Source organism: Octopus sinensis, linkage group LG11 (assembly GCF_006345805.1).
Source record: "Octopus sinensis linkage group LG11, ASM634580v1, whole genome shotgun sequence".
NCBI lineage: Eukaryota > Metazoa > Mollusca > Cephalopoda > Octopoda > Octopodidae > Octopus > Octopus sinensis.
The window spans coordinates 67266450-67286636 of NC_043007.1; the positions used below are offsets into that span (position 1 = coordinate 67266450).

Consider the following 20187-nt stretch of genomic DNA (forward strand, 5'->3'; position numbering starts at 1 on the left):
GTTTTGAGAAAGTCAACATTCAATAGGCTCTCATGTTCACATGATTTAATGGTTTCAGACTTTTCCTCATGGTGATATCTGAAAGACAGAGTATACCATAACAAACCTCAGACCATCCAGCAATTTAAGGCTAACAGCCATGACGGAATTGAAGGAGTAAACCAAGAAACATTATGAATGGTGATGAAACCATCATTAGAAAGAGCCAACCATTTGTTGAGAACAAAATAGTGACAATTTTGCACGTTTTTTTTTCTGTCTTTTTGTCTGGCTCAAATGTTACTTCTGCACTGATAATAAAAAAATAAATTTAAAAAAAATTTCTCTCAAGAAAAGAAAATATCTTACCTTGGTTTCGCAGTTCAAGTTCATCTTCAGCTGAAAGCTGGCCATGGGATGGGTTCAGACGATAATGTCTGGCCAGACCAGCTCGGCCAATGTATGCTTTGGAACATAGTTCACATTTAAAATTCTTTGGTTTAGAAGAACCCAAACCTAGCAAGCAAAAATAGAGAGGGAGAGGAAGAGATCAGTAATAGCATTTAAGAGAAATAAAAAATATATACAAAGTGGTATAAAAAAAAGTTCCCGGACTAGTTCTAGAGCATGCCAACAAATGGCAGTACATGCTTGCATGCGCAGTGAGAGCTAGCAGTGACCTTCACGAGGCAATGTGCCGAGTAACATCGCTGTGTTTACTTTATAAGTTGTGCTTTTGTGATCATGCATATGTTGTAGTCTGCAATTTTTGTTATGGACAGGAAGTTAGAACATAAAATTTTGCATCAAAGTTGGGAAGCCTACTACAGAGACATTGGCATGCTTCAGCAAGCTTACAACAAGGCAATGGATTGTAAGCAATGTTTCAAGTGGCATGGGAGCTTCAAAAGTGGAAGAATGTCCCTGAAAGACAATGAATGATCTGGAAGACCTGCCACAAGCAGCACCCCCGAAAATGTGGATAAAATGCACCAGCTTGTGCATGAGGATCATCAGAGGACAATTAACGACATTTTGAAGCATTTGAGAGAGGACATTCCACGAAAGCGACCAGATCTGTGGAATGCAAAGAATTGGATTCTTCATGACAACAATGCACCCTCTCACCAAGCTCTCCTCACTCGTGAGTTTCTCACCAAAAACAACATGGTATTGCTTCTACACCCATCCTATTCACCAGATTTAGCACCTGTGGACTTCCATCTCTTCCCCAAGATAAAGATGCAGCTCAAAAGTCGCCATTTTAACACCATTGTTGAGATCAAGAAGGAATTGCTGAAGGTCCTTCACTTGTTTATGGAAAACGACTTCCAGGACTGATTCCAAAAGTGGCACAAACACTGGGAATCGTGTATTGCTGTGCAAGGTGACTATTTTGAAGGGGATGATGTTAAAACTTAGGTAAATATGTAATTTTTAAGTAACATAACTAGTCTGGAAACTTCTTGATACCACCTCATAAATATATTTTTTCACATTCATTTCTGCATGGAAGTTGAACAAATTCAACTCACAAACCGGAGCTAGCCCAGTGTCCTATCCATTCAATCAGTTTCTCTCTTTCACCACAAGCTTAACAAATGATAAACATTAAACAGTCTGAGAAACCAAACAGTTCATTTTTCCTTTTTACATTATAGCAAACTGAATCACATACAAAACACCATGTTTCTAGATTAACTTGAATATAAGAAAACAAAGGAAATGCCCTTAAATTCCATCACATTTCTAAGAATTGACAATATCTATTATATCTTTAGCAATCAAGAAAAAAACAATCACTTGAAGAGAGAGAGAGAGAACTAATTATTGCAAAGAAATAAAAAGCAATGAGCTTTAACATATTAACTTGAGTACTACTGAGGAATTTGTCTCCTAGTGAATGAGAAGGCTAATAAAACAAGGAACTGAGTGTAAGTGTTTTGAAAGAAAAACTGGGCATAAGAGGCATCAGATGTAGTGTGCAAGAGAGGAGACGGTGTTAGTGTGATCATGTGATGCATGTGGATAAGGATAGCTGCATAAAGAAGTGCCGATCTCTAAATGTGAAAGGCACCAGTAGAAGAGGTCAACCCAGGAAGATATGGGGCAAAGTGGTGAAATAGGATCTTTAGATTTTTAGACTCATGGAGGCAATGACAAATGACAAAGACTTTCAGTGATTTGCTGCACTTGAGAAGACACATCAAGCTAAGTAAGATCATAGTCATGGCCAGTGCTGGTGACATGCGAAAGGTATCCATGCTGGTAACATATAAGAGTTGACTGTGCTGGTGCACATAAAAGGCACCTGTGCCAGTTGCGTGAGTGCTGGTGACATGTAAAAGACCAGTGACACATAAAAGGCACCCAGTATACTCAGTGAGTGGTTGATGTTTGGAAAGGCATCCAGCTGTAGAAATCAAACCAAAATAGACTGAAGCCTGGTGTAGCTCTCCAGCTTACCAGCTCCAGTCAAACCATCTTACCCATGCCAGCACGGAAAATAGACACTAAATGATGATATTGATGATGATTTACCATTCCTTATCTTCTATTTTAACACTGCTGATCCTTGTTGGTTACAAAATGGTGAATCATATTCCACCAGATTATCTAACGTGGATAGGACCCATGGATGTAAATGGCTGAACAAAAATATTTAATCATACTGAAAAAAGCAAATGTGGTTTTAAAGAAACTATAAATGTTTGTTTAGTATCACATCTGTCATTTGAAAGCTCAGTCTAGGTTTTAATATTTGCTTGTTAATGTCATTGAGCAGCCATTATATAACACATGTTTTAAGTCATCACCATTGTCAGTAGCGTCACCACCATTTTTATGCTTGATTTTCCATGCTGACAAGAGTTGCATGAGACTTTTTGAAGTGGCATTTTACAGTCAAGCGATTTTACTGACGCCAAAACTTTCAGATGCATTTTATAAACACATGCACACACACACATACACAGTGAAAAGCAATATGTGTGTGTGTGTGTGTCAGTCACACATGCTGTGGTGTTGTTTACTTCTTTGGACTTTTCTGTTTTCTATTCTAATGAAAAGCTATGCTCGGAACATCAAAAACTCTTCTTATCGAGACTCAAACTAATACAGTCCATGTGCACGTCACCTTGTTTGTTATTATTGTTTTTAATGTTCATTTATTTGACTACATATATCATCATCATTTAAACAACATCCATTGTCCATGCTGACATGGGTTGGATGGTAATATATGGGATACTTCACAAATTTGCATGTCATCCTGGAGAGCAAAAGATAAACACCTATATTTTATATGTGTGCATGTATACACACATGTATACAAATACATTTCATTTCACTCCATTCACAACCACTGTGTAGATATATCTAGCCAGATACTAGGGTGACTAAAGCAGGGATTTTAAGCTACAGTTACTATAAAACATAAAATAAACACAGACTCACACACTCTTCATTTACTGTTCTGTATATAGTTATAAAGCTGCTACTACTTTATACAGCATATATAGATTATAGACTGTATAAATAAACTAATTTACATTACACTTTAGCTTCACTCCTTCCACCATGTTTCTGGATTAACTTGATTCTAATAAGTCAGCCAGAGAGCTGAATGTAAGAAAACAAAGGAAATGCTCTTAAATTCCATCACATTTCTAAGAATCGACAATATCTATTACATCTATAGCAATCAAGAAATGAAAAATATGACCTTAAGGTAAATGTACAGATACATGTACAACTTTAAACATATATATGTAGACATATATATATATAGGTATATATATCATCATAAAAGTATATATATATATCATCATTTAACACTTCTGTCTTCCCTTTTCTTTTATCGCAGACCTGAAGAACAACTTCATCGTCATAAACTGTTATCTGCTTTCCTCTACTAGACACACACACACATACATAGACACAAAAAAAAATTTTTTTATCTTTTTACTTGCTTCACTCATACTGGGGCATCACTGCCTTGAAGGATTTTAGTGAAACAAATTGATTCCATGGTCTTTTACACCAAACTGATAAGTTATGAAGATATAAACAAACCAACATTGGTTATCAAGTAATGGTGAAGAACAAACACAAATACAAAGACACACACACACATAAACAATGGGATTTTTTCAGTTTCCACCTACCAAATCCCACGACAAGAATTTGGTCAGCCCAGAACTTATAATCTAAGCTTTTTGCCCATAGTGCCATGCAGTTGAACTGAATGCAGAACAACATGATTGAGAAGCAAACTTCTTACTACACAACTACACCTGCACCTATATATATATAAAGTTAATCCAAACATGAAAACACACAACGCGAGGACATGGAACAAGTATAGTATTATTGGACACTCAGGAAAGAGGGTTTAACGTTTCAAGCAGAGCTCTTCGTCAGAAACATAGGAAAAGGAAAGATCCAAAGAAGGGAAGATGGAGGAAAAAAAATCGACAATGGTACACATGCTATATATCATCATCATCGTCATCATCGTTTAACGTCTGTTCTCCATGCTAGCATGGGTTGGACGGTTCGACCAGGGATCTGGGAAGCCAGAAGGCTGCACCAGGCTCCGGTCTTATCTGGCAATGTTTCTACAGCTTGATGCCCTTCCTAACGCCAACCACTCTGTGAGTGTAGTGGGTGCTTTTTACGTGCCACCTAAAGTTCGAAGGTCGTGCTTCACCACCTCGTCCCAAGTTTTCCTGGGTCTACCTCTTCCACGGGTTCCCTCCACTGCTAGGGATTGGCACTTTTTCACACACCTATCTTCATCCATTCTCGCCACATGACCATACCAGCGCAATCGTCTCTCTTGCACACCACAACTGATGCTCCTTAGGTCCAACATTTCTCTCAGGGTACTAACGCTCTGTCGAGCATGCACACTGACATTACACATCCATCGGAGCATACTGGCTTCATTTCTCGCGAGCTTACGCATGTCCTCAGCAGTCACGGCCCATGTTTCACTGCCATGTAGCATGGCTGTTATATATATATATATATGTATATATATATATAGTCTGATCAATAAGTATCTGGACTGTTGCCAAAGTAATGAAGCTAAAGTACGCAGAGTGAAGCTGCTTGGCACAGATTGATCTTGAACTCTGCTGTGTATGCACACTAAGTTTTAACATTCTAGCTCACTTCCATTGTTTACATCAGTGTTTGAAAGGAAGGTATGAAGCATGTGATTGTCACACTGACCATGATAGAGAAAATTTATCAGAGAATCTGTATCAAATTTTGCCAAAAGCTTGGCAATACCTGCTCAGAGGCCTACGCAGTTTTCAAAAAGTTTTCATCATTCTTGACACAATCAAGATCTTGTGCAACAGAAACCCAAGTGTTTTTTTGGTCAGCTGAAAGCAGTTTTTGCACAAACTTGGCAGACATGTGTCTCATACCCAAATCTTTAGTGATAATGGACTGAACTGAACCGTAACTAATCTGCACATCCTCTGAAAACTCATGGATGGTGATTTCACAATTTCCCCTCACAGCTGCATGTACATCTGCAATGTTTATCTCAGTTCTGCTGGTTGCGGGTCTCCCAGAATGTTTGTCAATATCGACATTTTTCTGCCATCTTCGAAACATCTGAACCAGTAGTACACTCAGGTGCGACACATACACTCCTCTCCATACACTTTCTGCAACTTTGCATAGGCCTCTGAGCAGGTATTGCTATGACAACTTTCTCTGTCATGGTCACTCTGCTGATCACACACAACACACACTTCTGCTGTAAACAGCAGAAGTGAGCTAGAACATTAAAACTTAGTGCACATGCACAGCAGAGTTCAAGGTCAATCTTTGCCAAGCGGCTTCACTCTATGTGCTTTAGCTTTGTTACTATGGCAACAGTCTGGATACTTATTAATCAGACCTTGTATATATAAACACACATACACTTGCACACACCACACATATGTACACTTCGGTTTGGAGCTGGCATCATAAACTGACAAAAGAAAGAACTGATGAACATGGATACAAAGACAAGGAAAATATTGATAGTGCATGGAGCATTCCATCCCAACAGTGACACTAACAGGTTGTACTTGTCCAGAAGAAAGGGTGGGAGAGGTTTGACCAGTTGCCAGGATTGTGTAGAAACAGAGAGAAACAGCTTAAAATGGTATGTAAAAAAATGCCGTGGAACCATTGCTGAAGTATGTGCATAAGTCCAGCATCATCAAATCTGATAGTTGTGTAAAGAAAGAAAAACTTAAAAAGATGAACTCAAAAATAGAAACGGCATGGAAGGAAAACAAAGTACGATCAGTTTGCAAGAGATACAAATGCAAAGACAGATACTGAAGAACTTATACGCATGGCACAAGAACAAGCATTAAGGACGAACTATGCAATCCTGAAGAACTGCCTGAAACATCCAAAAACTCTAGTCTATACAGCATATTGACTTCATTTTGAAATGGCATTTAAAAGTATATAAAAACAAAAGTGTAACAAAATAAAAAAATACTATACACCTATTTCTTTACTACCCACAAGGGGCTAAACAAGACAGACAAACGGATTAAGTCGATTACATCGACCCCAGTGCGTTACTGGTACTTATTTAATTGACCCCGAAAGGATGAAAAGCAAAGTCGACCTCAAGGGAATTTGGACTCACAACGTAACGACAGACGAAATACCGCTAAGCATTTCGCCTGTTGTGCTAAAGTGTCTGCCAGCTCGACACCTTTTGAATGTGTATGGTAGTTCTGAATCACCATGCACACACACACATCTATATAATAATTGCAGACCAAGCTGTCTCATGAAGTTTCCTCTGGAACTGGTTGGTTAGGAGTTAGGTGTTCACTGCACAAATACTGTTATCTCGTTTCCTCTACTGATGAGTGGGGTCAGTAGATGAAAAGCAGAAGCTCATCATATGCAGATTATGTGTGTGTGTGGTGGGGGAGTATGTATATGACTGAGTGTGTATTTTCCCTTGTTTTGATATGCTTGCTGATCATAAACAAAAAGCCTCGTTATTCATATAAATGGTGTCATTTGTTTTCAATCTTTTGTGAAAGCATTCCAAGCTGTTTGTTGTTTGACAGACTAGGGAAATTATTACCTTACTGGGAAACAGGTGAGTGTTGGTATGAGAAAGTGCAGCAACCTTGGAAGAATTCTACCTCAATGGAGTTTCACCCAACCCATGCAAGCATGGAAAAATAGATGTTAAAACAATGATGCACACACACATAACTATAAATCCTGAGAAATTGCAGCTAATCTCATTTTACCCTTTAGTTCCTGTCTTGTTCTAATTTTCCCTCCATCAGTTTTGCCCACACTCTCTTCATCTCTCTCCCCACTTCCTTCCCCCTTTTCTCCCTCTCTCACAAAGTTTCTCACACTACATCCTATTTATGCATGTACTCTTGTGCGGTTTTACAGTCCCCAAACACTCACTACCAGTGATATACATAGAGGATGTAGAACACTACCCTCTTCCCTTTTCTTTTATCTCAGACTGGAAGAACAACTTTGCCCAAAACATCAGTAACTCTATTCTCCATGGTATATTAGCAAAGTCTTAAAATTTGTACTGTTACTTTTCCCAATATATATGGAGTTATTTCAGCAACAAATCCAAAGGAAACAGTTTCAAAGGCTGATTTATTTCTTCAGCATTCTGCTAGTTATATCGACTTGATTTTGGGGCCATTGAGACGTTTAATACTCATCTTCTATGTTCAATGTTCACAGTAACACCATGTGTGGTTTAGTTTAAACTGTAATTAACCAAGAGAGGTTCTAAGACTACTATGTTGAAAGATAAATTGTATATGCCTAGTTGGTATTTGTAGACTATTATTTGGAAACCCGTCAAGCCGAATGAAATCATAGTCATAGCCGATGTCAGTGTCGCATACTTGGCACATAAAAAGCACCCTTCAAACTTTGGGCCTCATGGGGGCAGTGACAAGTGATCGAGACCTTTGGCAATATATTGTGCTTTAGAAGACTTCTCAAGCCAAGTGAGATTGTAGTCATAGCCAATGTCAGTGTTACATAACTAGCACCTGTGTCTGTGGCATGTAAAAAGCACCTGCTACACTCTTGGAGTGGTTGGCATTAGGAATCATGTAGAAATCATGCCAAATCAGATTGGAACCTTGTGCAACTCCCCAGTTTACCAGTTTTCAGTCAAACTCTCCAACCCATGCCACCATGGAAAACGGACGTTAAATGATGATGATGGTATGTATGTGTTTGTGTGTGTGTGTATGATGGCTGTTCACATGTGACTGAGGAAGACCATAACTGAACACTGCCCATGCAAAACGCTAGCAACACCTATACATGAGGTTATTATACACAGCAGTCAGCTTCACCCAGGTCTGCACCTGTGGATTCCATGCATGCTCACTGCAAAGCCTGCCTACTTTGACCAGGCATCGTGTAGTTGTCTCACCAATGATTGCACAACCTAAAATTTTAGGTCCAATAAAGCTTGCACAGCACCACACAAACCCTTGCCACCCTACTGACATGATCCAGAGACAAACTAGGGTAAGATATCCAATGCCAATATGGATTACAGGCTGAAGAAAGTGGGAGCACCATGATCTTAAGTGCAAGTAAAAGTTCCCCAAAATGTTCAATGCCATTTCCCTGCATATCTGGTTTTATATTAGAGTGACCATCTCCTAGAGACATGCTTTAATAAAAGTTACGGGATGCCTTACACCCAGTGGTCTTCCAGCAAGCCAGACACCAACCTGATCTCTTTGAGAGCCCATGCTAGTGCTAGATATTTGTTGAACCTATACTAGGTTCATTGGTCTTGCTTTTAACCCTGCTGGGTTTCCAGCAACCCTCTTTACCAAGCAAGTCTAGCTGAGGTGCCAGTTTAGTCGCTGACAACCCAACTATGCCACAGGTTGTACTGGATTCCATATTAACAGCAGCACTCATGAGACCTCACAAGTGGCATGACAAAGATGACGATGTATGATTATCATCATCTTTGTCTTAATGTTCCTTTTTCAAGCTTGCATGGCTCAAATAGAATATGTTGAGGCAGGTTTCCTATAGTTAGTTGCCCTTCCTATCACCAAAAGTCACCTGTTTCCAAGCAAAATATCATTCTCCTCATCTCCAGATATGTCTTTCCATGAAAGATTGGAAACAAATAACATCACTTGTATAACCCTGACTCTTGTTTACAATCACATGACATCAAGGCAGGGATACACACGCACATACACGAAGGACTTCTTTCAGGGATGATGAAAAATTAAGAAATGATTTTCAGTTATTTAATCCTGTATTTTTTCACGATATATCCCATTGAGTACACATCAGTAGTACATTGCATTCGACACTGGACTACTTATAAATATAGTGGAAAACAATTTCATTTCTCACATTTCAAGTGAAATGCACTAGTGTTCTATTAAATGAGTATGCCTTCATTAAGTACAATTCTGCATTACTTATGGTTACTTTCCAGTCCATGCAATGCCAAGCATTCTGCTAGTATATATTTATGCTAACATAGCCACTACTACCACCATGCTTACACGAGTTAGATGAAATTGTGTTGAGACAGCTTTTCCAACAGTCAGATAATAAATTGCTATAAATGTACTGGAAAACAACTTCATTTCTGACATGGAAGATAACTTTTTGAAGAGAAATTCAACCATGTTCTTTAAACTGGACATGCTTTCATTAGGAAAAATTTATAGCTGCTTTTCATCCCAAATAGTACTAGGTATTCTGCCAGCACACACACACACGCGATTATATATACATGCACACACACACTAAAGCCTTTTTGTTACCATATTTCTGATGATATGGACTGCATTTGTTTCAAATAATTTTGAAAATAACAAAGAATTTTGTAAAATAATTTTGTCATTAGTATGATGCTGTTTGGAGCAGCATATGTCAACATGAAATTTTGATGGAAAGTTTTAATTCAGATCACTTTAAAAACAAAAAATTATGTTTCTAGCAACACAAAGAAATGCTTTAACTGGTTAAGGATGAAATTACCAGTTTATCAAATCAATAGTGAATCAGAGCACCCACACCCACCCGCATTATTGATGGATTTCACTTCCTGTTCAATGGAGCCTGAAAGTCTACCTCAGATTTCAATTTGTTCAGCAATTTCCCCCAACTCATTCACTATTTTTGCTAATAGTGGTGTAGTTGCTGTACAAGAATACTTGAACTTAAAATCCTCTATAACTTAAGTTTAAGCTCATCAAGATTATTAGAGATGGCTTTCATGCAAAATGTTTAAACAGTTTTAAACCAAAGGAAGAGCTTCTTTGTGTCAATCAATCTGTAAGAAATAGAAGCCAAATATCCCTCAAATCACACCTACTCTAAAAAACAGTTTTAAATCCATTACTTTTTTACTCTTTTACTTGTTTCAGTCATTTGACTGCGGCCATGCTGGAGCACCACCTTTAGTCGAGTAAATCAACTCCAGGACTTATTCTTTGGAAGCCTAATACTTATTCTATCAGTCTCTTATGCTGAATCGCTAAGTTACGGGAACGTATACACACCAGCATCAGTTGTCAAGCGATGTTGGGGGGACAAACACAGACATATACATATATACGATGGGCTTCTTTTCAGTTTCCGTCTACCAAATCCACTCTAACGCTTTGGTTGGCTCGAGGCCATAGTAGAAGACACTTGCCCAAGGTGTCATGCAGTGGGACTGAACCCGGAACCATATGGTTGGCAAGCAAGCTACTTATCAAACAGCCACTCTTGCGCCATTAGCTGAATAAAAGTTAGAATGATCATAGCTGGAACCCCTGCTCCATCAAGTTTAACTTGAAACATAACAATGAAACGCTAGTACAGATTCAGATAAGACGAAACAGGTTATTATGATATACGTTTGACCCAGTCAACAGAAAATTAGTGACTACTAAACATAATTTTAGGGGCATCTTATAAAGCCACCTCTACTTTATACACCCTTGCTCATATTTATAAGGAAGCAGTTTGACAGAATAGTTAGAGCATCAGATAGAATGCTTTGGGGCTCTCTGCACTCTGAGTTCAAATCCTGTCACGGTCGATTTTGCTTTACAGCCATTTGGGGGTTGATAATGAAGTGCCAATACTACAATTCTTTCTGGAAGAAAACACATTTGGCCAGACTCAGAGAGAGCGTAAGCACATTATCTCGATACACACACACACATGTATGTATTCATGCATGCAATGAAATGCAGATACCTCCTTAAATCCAAAGGCTTTTCCGGTCCAGTGCTTAGTTCTGGTTTTAAGGTACAAAAAAGGGGAGAGAGAGAGACCCCACTGAATAACGCTAATCTATTGCAGGGAACATTCCTAAATAATTTGGTATCTCTCTGTAGCAACATGTCAATAAAGAGAGAAGCTGAAAGTTGTTTGTCCATACATAGTAGGGAACACCTTTTTTTTTGAAAATTGAAGTGGAACATGGGACTGGAGTAAACCCTTCAAAGTGGTATCCCAACATGGCTACAATGCAATGACTAAGACTAATAAAAGAATAAAAGCTTTAATACTATACATTCTAAACACAAGGCGTGTGTCTCCCCCCCCCCCACCATCAAACAGTGTGTGTGCAATCTTATATATTTGAGAAAGTTTAGGGTACATATATCCGTTTTCTCTGCCCCCCCCCCCAACATCTTTCATTTGTATGCAGCTATCACTAGCTCTTCTGCTCTCACTACAGTACTGAATCTATATGTTTTACTATTATAATTCCTCTTGCGGCTCTTTATTTGAAAACTTTCCCAATCCAAGCCTTTCTCATTCCTTTCTTCCACCCCACTCTACTTCCCTCTATTCCTGATTAATGTAGAACTGTTGCTAATAATGCTGCTATGCACATCAGAAATTAATGTACCAATTGATTTCAACTTAAGCAGGAAATTATATTTTGTGAATGGGAGTTCCCATTTCAGTCACAAAGAAATATAGTCTTTTATGCTAAATTTGCTATAAATGCTGTTTCCATCACTAATGCTACAGAAAAAAGAGGGTTTGCTATATGCACACATTTTGACCTGGTTAACAATTAAGATACATTCCAATCAAACTGATTTCATCATATCTACAGATCTCCTCTGCATTATTAAAACCCAGCCGATTCATGGTCCCTGTTGGAAACTCATTATGAATTCACTTTACATGGAAGACAATAACTGCACCAAATGGTTTCCATTTGTCACAGAGACCCAAACAAGTGAAGATGGTTATCCCTTTATCTCTTCTACAGATAAAAGAGCATCATAAGTTGGAAGCTTTGAAAATTTGGTCGGACAGCAGGAAATGAGCAACAAATGGATAGCTCCCTACCATGTATTCCTGATCAAGGCATAAGGTACATGTCAATTTCGAATCCTGCAATTCAATCAGGTTAATCAAATATACCTGTAAATATGTCATCAAGAGATCTGAAATTAGTGTTTGCTCTGACAGAGAAGTTACCAAATTCCAACAGGGACAATGTATCAGCAGTTATGAAGTTTTCAGGTGCTTTTTTTTGTCTTTACCATTCATAAAGATACTCTAGGATTCAACAAGTTCAATTCAAGATCTTCGAACTGTGAGAAAGTTTGTACAACCAATAGAGAGAGATGTTTGAACTTGGATTGCTGTGAAGACTGATGTCCAGTGGAATTTAATGTAGAGAGATGCTTCATTGAAACCTTCAGGTGTCCAACCATGCAGACATCAGCTACAAAAAGGATCCTCAATACTGCTGCAGTGTAATTAAGATCAGGTGTGGTTATGCAAAAGCACAAGACTAATGATTAGAAAATTTATGCTATATGTCATTGATATACTATTATTTTTAGCAGGTACACCAAGGGAGGAGATGCAATTATATCCAGAATTCCAGACATACCTACAAATGTACCCTTTCAATTTAGACAAATTCAGTTTTCAGAACACCTAAGCTTTGCCCAGTTAATCAATAAATAACGAACTTTGACAGCTGTTGGACTGTATCATGAAGAGCACTGCTTTGCTAATTTTATGAAGACTGCTTATGTGTTTCACTCTATATAAAATTAGTGGTTAGTGATTTGAGGGTAAGAGCTGGATAGACTCAGGCTACCCAAAACAGTTTCGAGATGGAAGAGACAGAAGCTTTAAAGATCCATTGAAGAATTTGAAATTCCGATAAGTTTGAGTTGAGACATTAAACAAAAAGGAAGAGGAGATAGAAACTTATAACATAGACGACAACTGAGAGTTCCTTCGAGAAAACCTACCAAGGGCTATAGATCAAATTTGTAACTGGGGTAATGCCTCAACCAGATAGAAGGTGATTTAGTGGTGGAATACTACTGCTGATAACACCATAAAAGAGACAGCTTGGAAAGACCGAAAGTGGCAGCAGAGTACTATATCAAGTTACTAGAAGGGAAAATAAGAGGTCTGTTAATGTTCTACAGTATGAGGTGTTTTACAATTCAAAGCAGAGTCAACCTTTGTTTTGAAGGATAATGACATACCTGCTCTTACATTAAAAACAGAGCAGCATGGAAAAGCCTAGCTGTGTAGACAGTTGAAAAGAATACTTTTAACATAAAAAAAAAATGATAGCATTGTAATTGTGGGTGGGCCCCCTTACAATCCTGGCAACCAATGCTTTTAGACCCAGTCCACCACTATATATATATATATATATATATTATATATATTTCTTTTTACTTGTTTCAGTCAATTGACTGCAGCCATGCTGGAGCACGGCCTTGAAGGGTGTTAGTCAAAGAAATCAACCCCATGACTTATTCTTTGTAAGCCTAGTACTTGTTCTATTGGTTGGTTCAAAGCTATAGTAGAAGACACTTGCTCAAGGTGACACACAATGAGACTGAACAAGGAACCATGTGGTTGGGAAGCAAGCTTCATACCACACAGCCACACCTGCACCTATATATATATATATATATATATATATACATACATATATTTGATGAAGATAATTTTTCATAGTCCAAGAGACACAGTTCTGCAATTTCTTGTTGGACAACCTGCATAAATGATTTGTTTATAGTGATCAAATGTTTGTGCTGTACATTATTTGCTCACACCTTCCATCAAATCAATGTTGCCTGAACAGGTACATAGTACACCACATGTCAGGTGTCAAAGTGATCACAGAGCAACATGAGGTGTTTGCTCAAGAACACAACAGACCGACTTGTTCAGGAATGGAAACCACAATCTAACCACTAGGCCATGTGCCCTCCTCCCACACACATACATACATGATGGATTCCTGTATACCAAATCCACTTTCAAGGCTTTGGTCAGCCCAGACTATACCAGAAGACATTTGCCCGAGGTGTCATGCAGTGGGGACTGAACTCAGAAGTATGTGGTTGGGGGAGCAAACTTCTTACCATACAACCACGCCTGTGTGTATATGTGTGTACACACATTCAGGCCCCTATTAAATTTCTGTAGACGGTATTACTAACAAGCAGCTGAGAAATCAATAATCACCACTGCATGCGATTCTATTTGTAAAACAAACATCACCACAGATTACCTAAATACACTACCTTACAGAAAATAATCTCTTTAATACCGCTATGGTTTGTTATTATTATAAGGATGTGATTAGTAGAAGTGTCAGAGAGCACTGCAGCATTTTAGTTCTGCTCCTTGATGTTCTGAGTTCATATCTCACCAAGGTCAACTTTGCGTTGCACCGTTTCAGGGACGATAAAATGTAGCATCAGCTACGTACGCAAGTTGATAGAATCGACTGACCTCGACCCCTCAAAACTGCTGGCATTGTGCCTAAATTACAAAAAGTTTTTGCAGGCGATAGATTGGCAGAATTGTTAAAGCGTCATACGAACAAAATACATTGCAGTATTTAGTTACGTCTCTTAATGCCAGGAGTTCCAATCTTGCAGTGGTCAATTTTGCAGTTCGAGGTTGATAAAATGAAGTAGCAGTCAACTACTGGGATCAATGAATCAACTAATTCTCTCCCCTCAAAATTGATCTTGCATCGAAATTAGAAAATCATTAGACAGGAACTTCGAATAATATGACCTACTAGAAAGGATGGGCAGTGGCCCCTCACTCGCATATATAAAAATAAATGTTTATATTTCTCTATTCATCTTTATTTAGATGAATAACTTGATGCTACATTCAAGTTATTATGAATGTATGTATATATATTCCTTATTCACAATCAATTTGTTAGAGACGATGATATATTCATCTTACAAAATTAACAACATAAAACAATTTTAATTTCTGGACAGTTTTCTTGGTGATGACTTCGCTTTTCTTTTAGCGGTTGCTTGTTTGGGTTTCACTCAACTAGAACTACTCTTGGAATGAGTTAAATACTCACTTGTGAAAAATATTGCGCTCTTCCTAAACTGATATAATCGTAACACACTACCTTTACGTCTCTCATATTTTTGACATTTGTATGTAGCACGAGTGCAACCGAGTGTTGTGCGCATGCATATACAGGCACATACACAGCAACCTTACATTTGTATTCTCACACACTGAAAGTGGGGTGGTAGTGGTGGTCAGTGTCTAATCGTGTAAGTCTCAATATAATCCCCACTCCTAAAGAAATTAACGTCATACAATGAACAATGTTAATTTTTGCACGTTTTCAAAAATTCTGGCTCTCATCTTTGAGTGGATTAGATTTCAGGTGCAAAAAATGAGGGGGAAATAGATTTTTACTTCCAATTTAACAAACAATTGGACAAAATGTTGAGTTACGAAAGTGATAAGAGAAAAATAAAAACAGCGGATGGATCCTAACAGCAACTCCTTATCTTGACCATAACTGTTCTACAGGAACCCTTCTCTCTTAGTGCTAACAGAGTTAAGAGCTGGGGTAATAACAAATATTAAGTGCCGAAGCCACATGCAAACAAATGGAAAATTGCGTAATATTTGCAAATCTTTCAAAAATAACTTATTTCCCAGACAGTAGCCCTTTCCCATAAAGGAGTGTATTACTTATTTATTGATTAATCTTTTCTCGATTCCTTGTCACTGTACGAGGAAATAAATGTAAACTCGGAACTTAAATGGGACACCAATTTAAATCTTGTTCGTCCTGTTGTTTTAACTAACGTCAGCATAGTTTGAGCAAACGTATGATTAAAGGCATATCAGCCGTGACCATCCTGTAAGGACTATGTAACACCAACTACATTAACGTATTCTTTTCATATTAAAGACAGTAGGGTATTTTGAGGGAAATTTGGTTGCTCTTTCTCGCAGATCGAATGACCACGTAGAAGTTCTCCCGTTGGCTCTATATTGTAAATCGTGTATGCAATCCAACCCCACCATGTCAAAGCCATAGACCTTACAATTAAATACAGATATGGAATGATAACGAGTAATAGAGATGTTTTTGATGAAGCCAAGAGAAAGAAAGCTTGTGAATACTATCGATGATTAAACTTACCTGGGTGGATGTAAGGTTCATCAAGGACTTCTAGATTACCACTTCGGGCGGCAGCGGCTGCAGCAGCCCTTCGTTCAGCTTCTTCGTCTTCGCTGTACTTAAAATCAGAGTAACCCCCATCCGAATCATCATAGTCCTCGTCCCAATCAAGCACGTGGATATGTTTATAATCTTTTACCATGTGTTTAGGAGGTTTCGATACACGACCTGACCTAGTCCTGGGCCGATGTTTTTTACGTTCCTCTTTCTCTTCCTTGCTTAGTTCGGGTCCGTCTATTTTCTCCTCTTCTTCTTTGTTCCGCCGTCGATAAGGTCTCCGTTGTAATTGATTGAACGTCACTGTTTGTTGACCCTGTGACTGAGTTTCCACTCGAGTCTGCAATGTAGTTCCGTCTGAGCTAGAACTCTCAACTTCTCCGCTGGTAACAGATTTGTGGAGTTCGGACGGATAGATCACTCTATAGACGATCCTAGTGTTGGTCTGAGGGTTATACAGAATACTCGAACCCTCAGCTTGCGTGCTGCGAGCTAGCTGTTGTTGCTGTACGACTTGCATAATTTGTTGTAGTTGATCCGTAGTCAGCTGCTGCAACGGTGTATATTGATTCCCTTGTTGAATAATACGGATAGGGTTTTGGCTGGAACCCAAAGGAGCCCCACTTTCATCATTAGAAGGTGCAAGAGTGATGCTGATACTGTTTTGTGGTGTAATACCATTGCGAGACGAGTTGTTATCATTTGCCTCGTCGGCATTTTCGTCGTTCGCCAAACATCCGTTCTCGTTGTTTACAAATTGTTGTTCCACCACTATATTCTGTGTGCCTATATCTGAACCCATCATTTCTTCTTCCGTCTCTAAAACATCACCAGTCTGCTGTTGTTGTTGCAGATTCTGAAGTTGATGGTGTACGAGATCGTTTCGGTCATTGTTGGTGTTATTATTATTAACCGTGTTGTTGTTTGTTGTGGTTACTCTGTTAGTGGTAATGACATGTATAGGTAAAGTTGTAGTATGTGTGTTCACTAAATCTTGGTGAAATGTCTCCTGGACCCCTGCAGCAGCAGCATTAGCAGCCACTGCTGTTGCTGCGCTATCACTACCTCCTTCATCTTCAACACCTGTCACAGATGATGCTACTTCACTCATAGACATAGTTTCCGATAATGACGACGGTTGTTCAGAGAGATTTGCAGTAGTAACTATAGAAAAGTCCCCAGTACCATCGACAAAACTGTTGTCAGTATTAGTGTCTGGCTGATTTTCACCGCTATTGGCTCCAACAACGACATTTTCATGTATTTCGGGGACGAGTACACCATCAACAACTTGATGTCCTTTGTCATCGTTTTGTCTGGAAACAACAACCACAGTGGTAGCACGTTCCTGTTGAGATGATCCTGTCGTACTTTCTTGCACTTGCGGCTGAGCAATGTGGACAACTTGCGGAATGGATAAAGATGAAACAACGTTGACTGCATGTTGTACAGTGTCCACAGTAGATACTGAACCAGTAACTGACGGCGATGTAATGGTCTCTGTAGTGACAGCAGATTGAAGAACGGTACTATTTTCCACAACAGAGTTAACAATATCTCCAGCTGGACCAACTACACTGACGACACTTTCTGTAGAAGTGTTGTTATTGTCAATAGTGGACTGTGCATATTTGACTGAAGTAAGACTTTCCTCTGGAACCGTTTCTGACATGGTCTGCTGCAAAATATCTTGGACACCTTCGGATTGTTGTTGTTCTTGGTTAACTGATTGTTCAGTTAATTCTTCTGATACAATCAGACTGTCTCCAGTAGGTACAACCATCGCAGGCAATTCAGCAGAACTACCTCCGGCAACCACAACAACATTATGTTGTTCTATGATACCAGTAGCACTTCGCTGGTCCGCCATGTTGGCAGGGCCTCACGACAGCAGCAGCAGCGGTAGTGGCAGTAGGCTCGCAGAAAGAAGTAAGAGAGGGTGATAGAAAGAAAAAAAACACAACGGAAAAAGGCGAAGATGAAATAGTGTTCGTCGACTTGTATAATTAACGTATATTTTTTGTCATAATACATTCCTTTCCGGGTGGATTTTGTTCAGAATTATTTTCCAACCTCTTAAAAACATAAATGGGTCGATATTATTTTAGTTAATTTCTCGTGTTTTTTTACTTCCTATTAGCAGTGGGGGCAGCTGTATGAATGTATAGTAGTCATTGTAGTAATTCCTGTTGGCGCCAACTCACCAAGTATAGAGCTTCTGATATGGGGCGCTGTGTGCAAAAGCACGTGATCTCTCCAACTTTCGAGTTATCTCGCTTGACGATATACCTTTATGCCCCACCTTTTGTTATTCTCCGTTTGATATCAAATACACATGCGTAAATAAAATTTAGTGATATTGCGTACTCACTATACATTTTAAATTACATAAATTATTCATAGTATATTCTTAGATTTTTGCAAATGTTTGAAGTTGTATAATTTACATTTTAATGTCATATTTGCAAATTTTGGTTATTATCTCAAAAATATTTACTAGATAAGTAAAGTATTGCCAAATAAGAAAATATTTTAATGCCAAAAAAATTAATTTTCCTTAAACATCTAATTTGCTTCAATTATTTCAAAAAAAATTAATACATGTAACAAACGCAATGTTGCTTCTAGAGGTTTTGTTAGCCTCTCAAATTTTGATGCTAGTACCTTCCCTTCTTATTTATGTGAAGCATAAAGTTATCTCTGAAACAAAAATTTTAAGAGAGGTTATCTTTTGTAATAGTCATATCTATCTATCTCTCTCTCCCCTCTCTTTCGCATGCAATAATTATACTCACTCAACAAAATATAAGTAGTTTCTGTATCTTAAGCTTTGTATAATTGCGTAAAACCACTCCATTAAAAATTGTGTATACGTGCACACACACACACATACATCATCATCATCATCTTTTAGCGTCCGTTTTCCCTCCTGGCATAGTTTAGACGATTTGACCAGCAAGCAGGACAGTTGCACCAGGTTCCAGTCTGATTTGGCTTGGTTCCTATGGCTGGATGCACTTCTTAATGCCAACCACTTTACAGTGAGTGGTGGGTGCTTTTAACGTAGCAATATATATATACACACACACACACACACATACACACACACACACACACACTCATATATATATATATACATACATATATACATGCATACATACATATACACAAGGTACGGTGAATAAACTGTCGTCTAAATTATGCAAAAATAAAAATAACACTAACATCTCATTGTAACAGATATATTTCCCAAAATTACATAAAAATATATCTTGAAATAATAAAGGGTGAATTTATTCAATAAAATTGCCATTGGCTTCAACCACAGCCCCCAGTTGACTTTGGAGTCTCCTGCAACTCTTGTGGACAGTCTCCTGGTTCAAGTTGGTGAATGCTGCCATAATCCTTGTCTTAAGTTCATCTTTGGTGTTACAAGAAGTTTTTTGGGGTCTCTCACTCAACTGTGTCACACACATAATAATCAAGGGGGTTGCAGTCTGAGGTGTTAGGTGGCCAGATGTTAGAGGTGATGTGATTGTAGAAATTGTCTGACAGCCATGACTGATTTCTCCTGCTTGTGTGACATGGTGCAGAGTCTTGTTGCCAGACATAGGGTCTTCCAGCGACCACCCTCTTGACCCAGGGCAGCACTACCTCCT

General features: G+C 38.5%; 1 protein-coding gene across 1 annotated transcript in view; it reads right to left on the bottom strand.

Moving 5' to 3' along the window:
- The window catches only part of LOC115217010, a 28602-nt gene extending 9754 nt beyond the window's left edge, over nt 1-18848 (bottom strand). The window contains exons 1-2 of the mRNA XM_029786535.2: nt 16493-18848; nt 349-495 (exon numbers count right to left, since the gene is read on the bottom strand). Of these exons, the coding sequence (XP_029642395.1) occupies nt 349-495; nt 16493-18398 (2053 nt within the window). The 5' untranslated portion in view covers nt 18399-18848. The remainder of the gene's footprint in view (nt 1-348; nt 496-16492) is intronic.
- Between the last annotated feature and the right edge of the window lie 1339 nt (nt 18849-20187).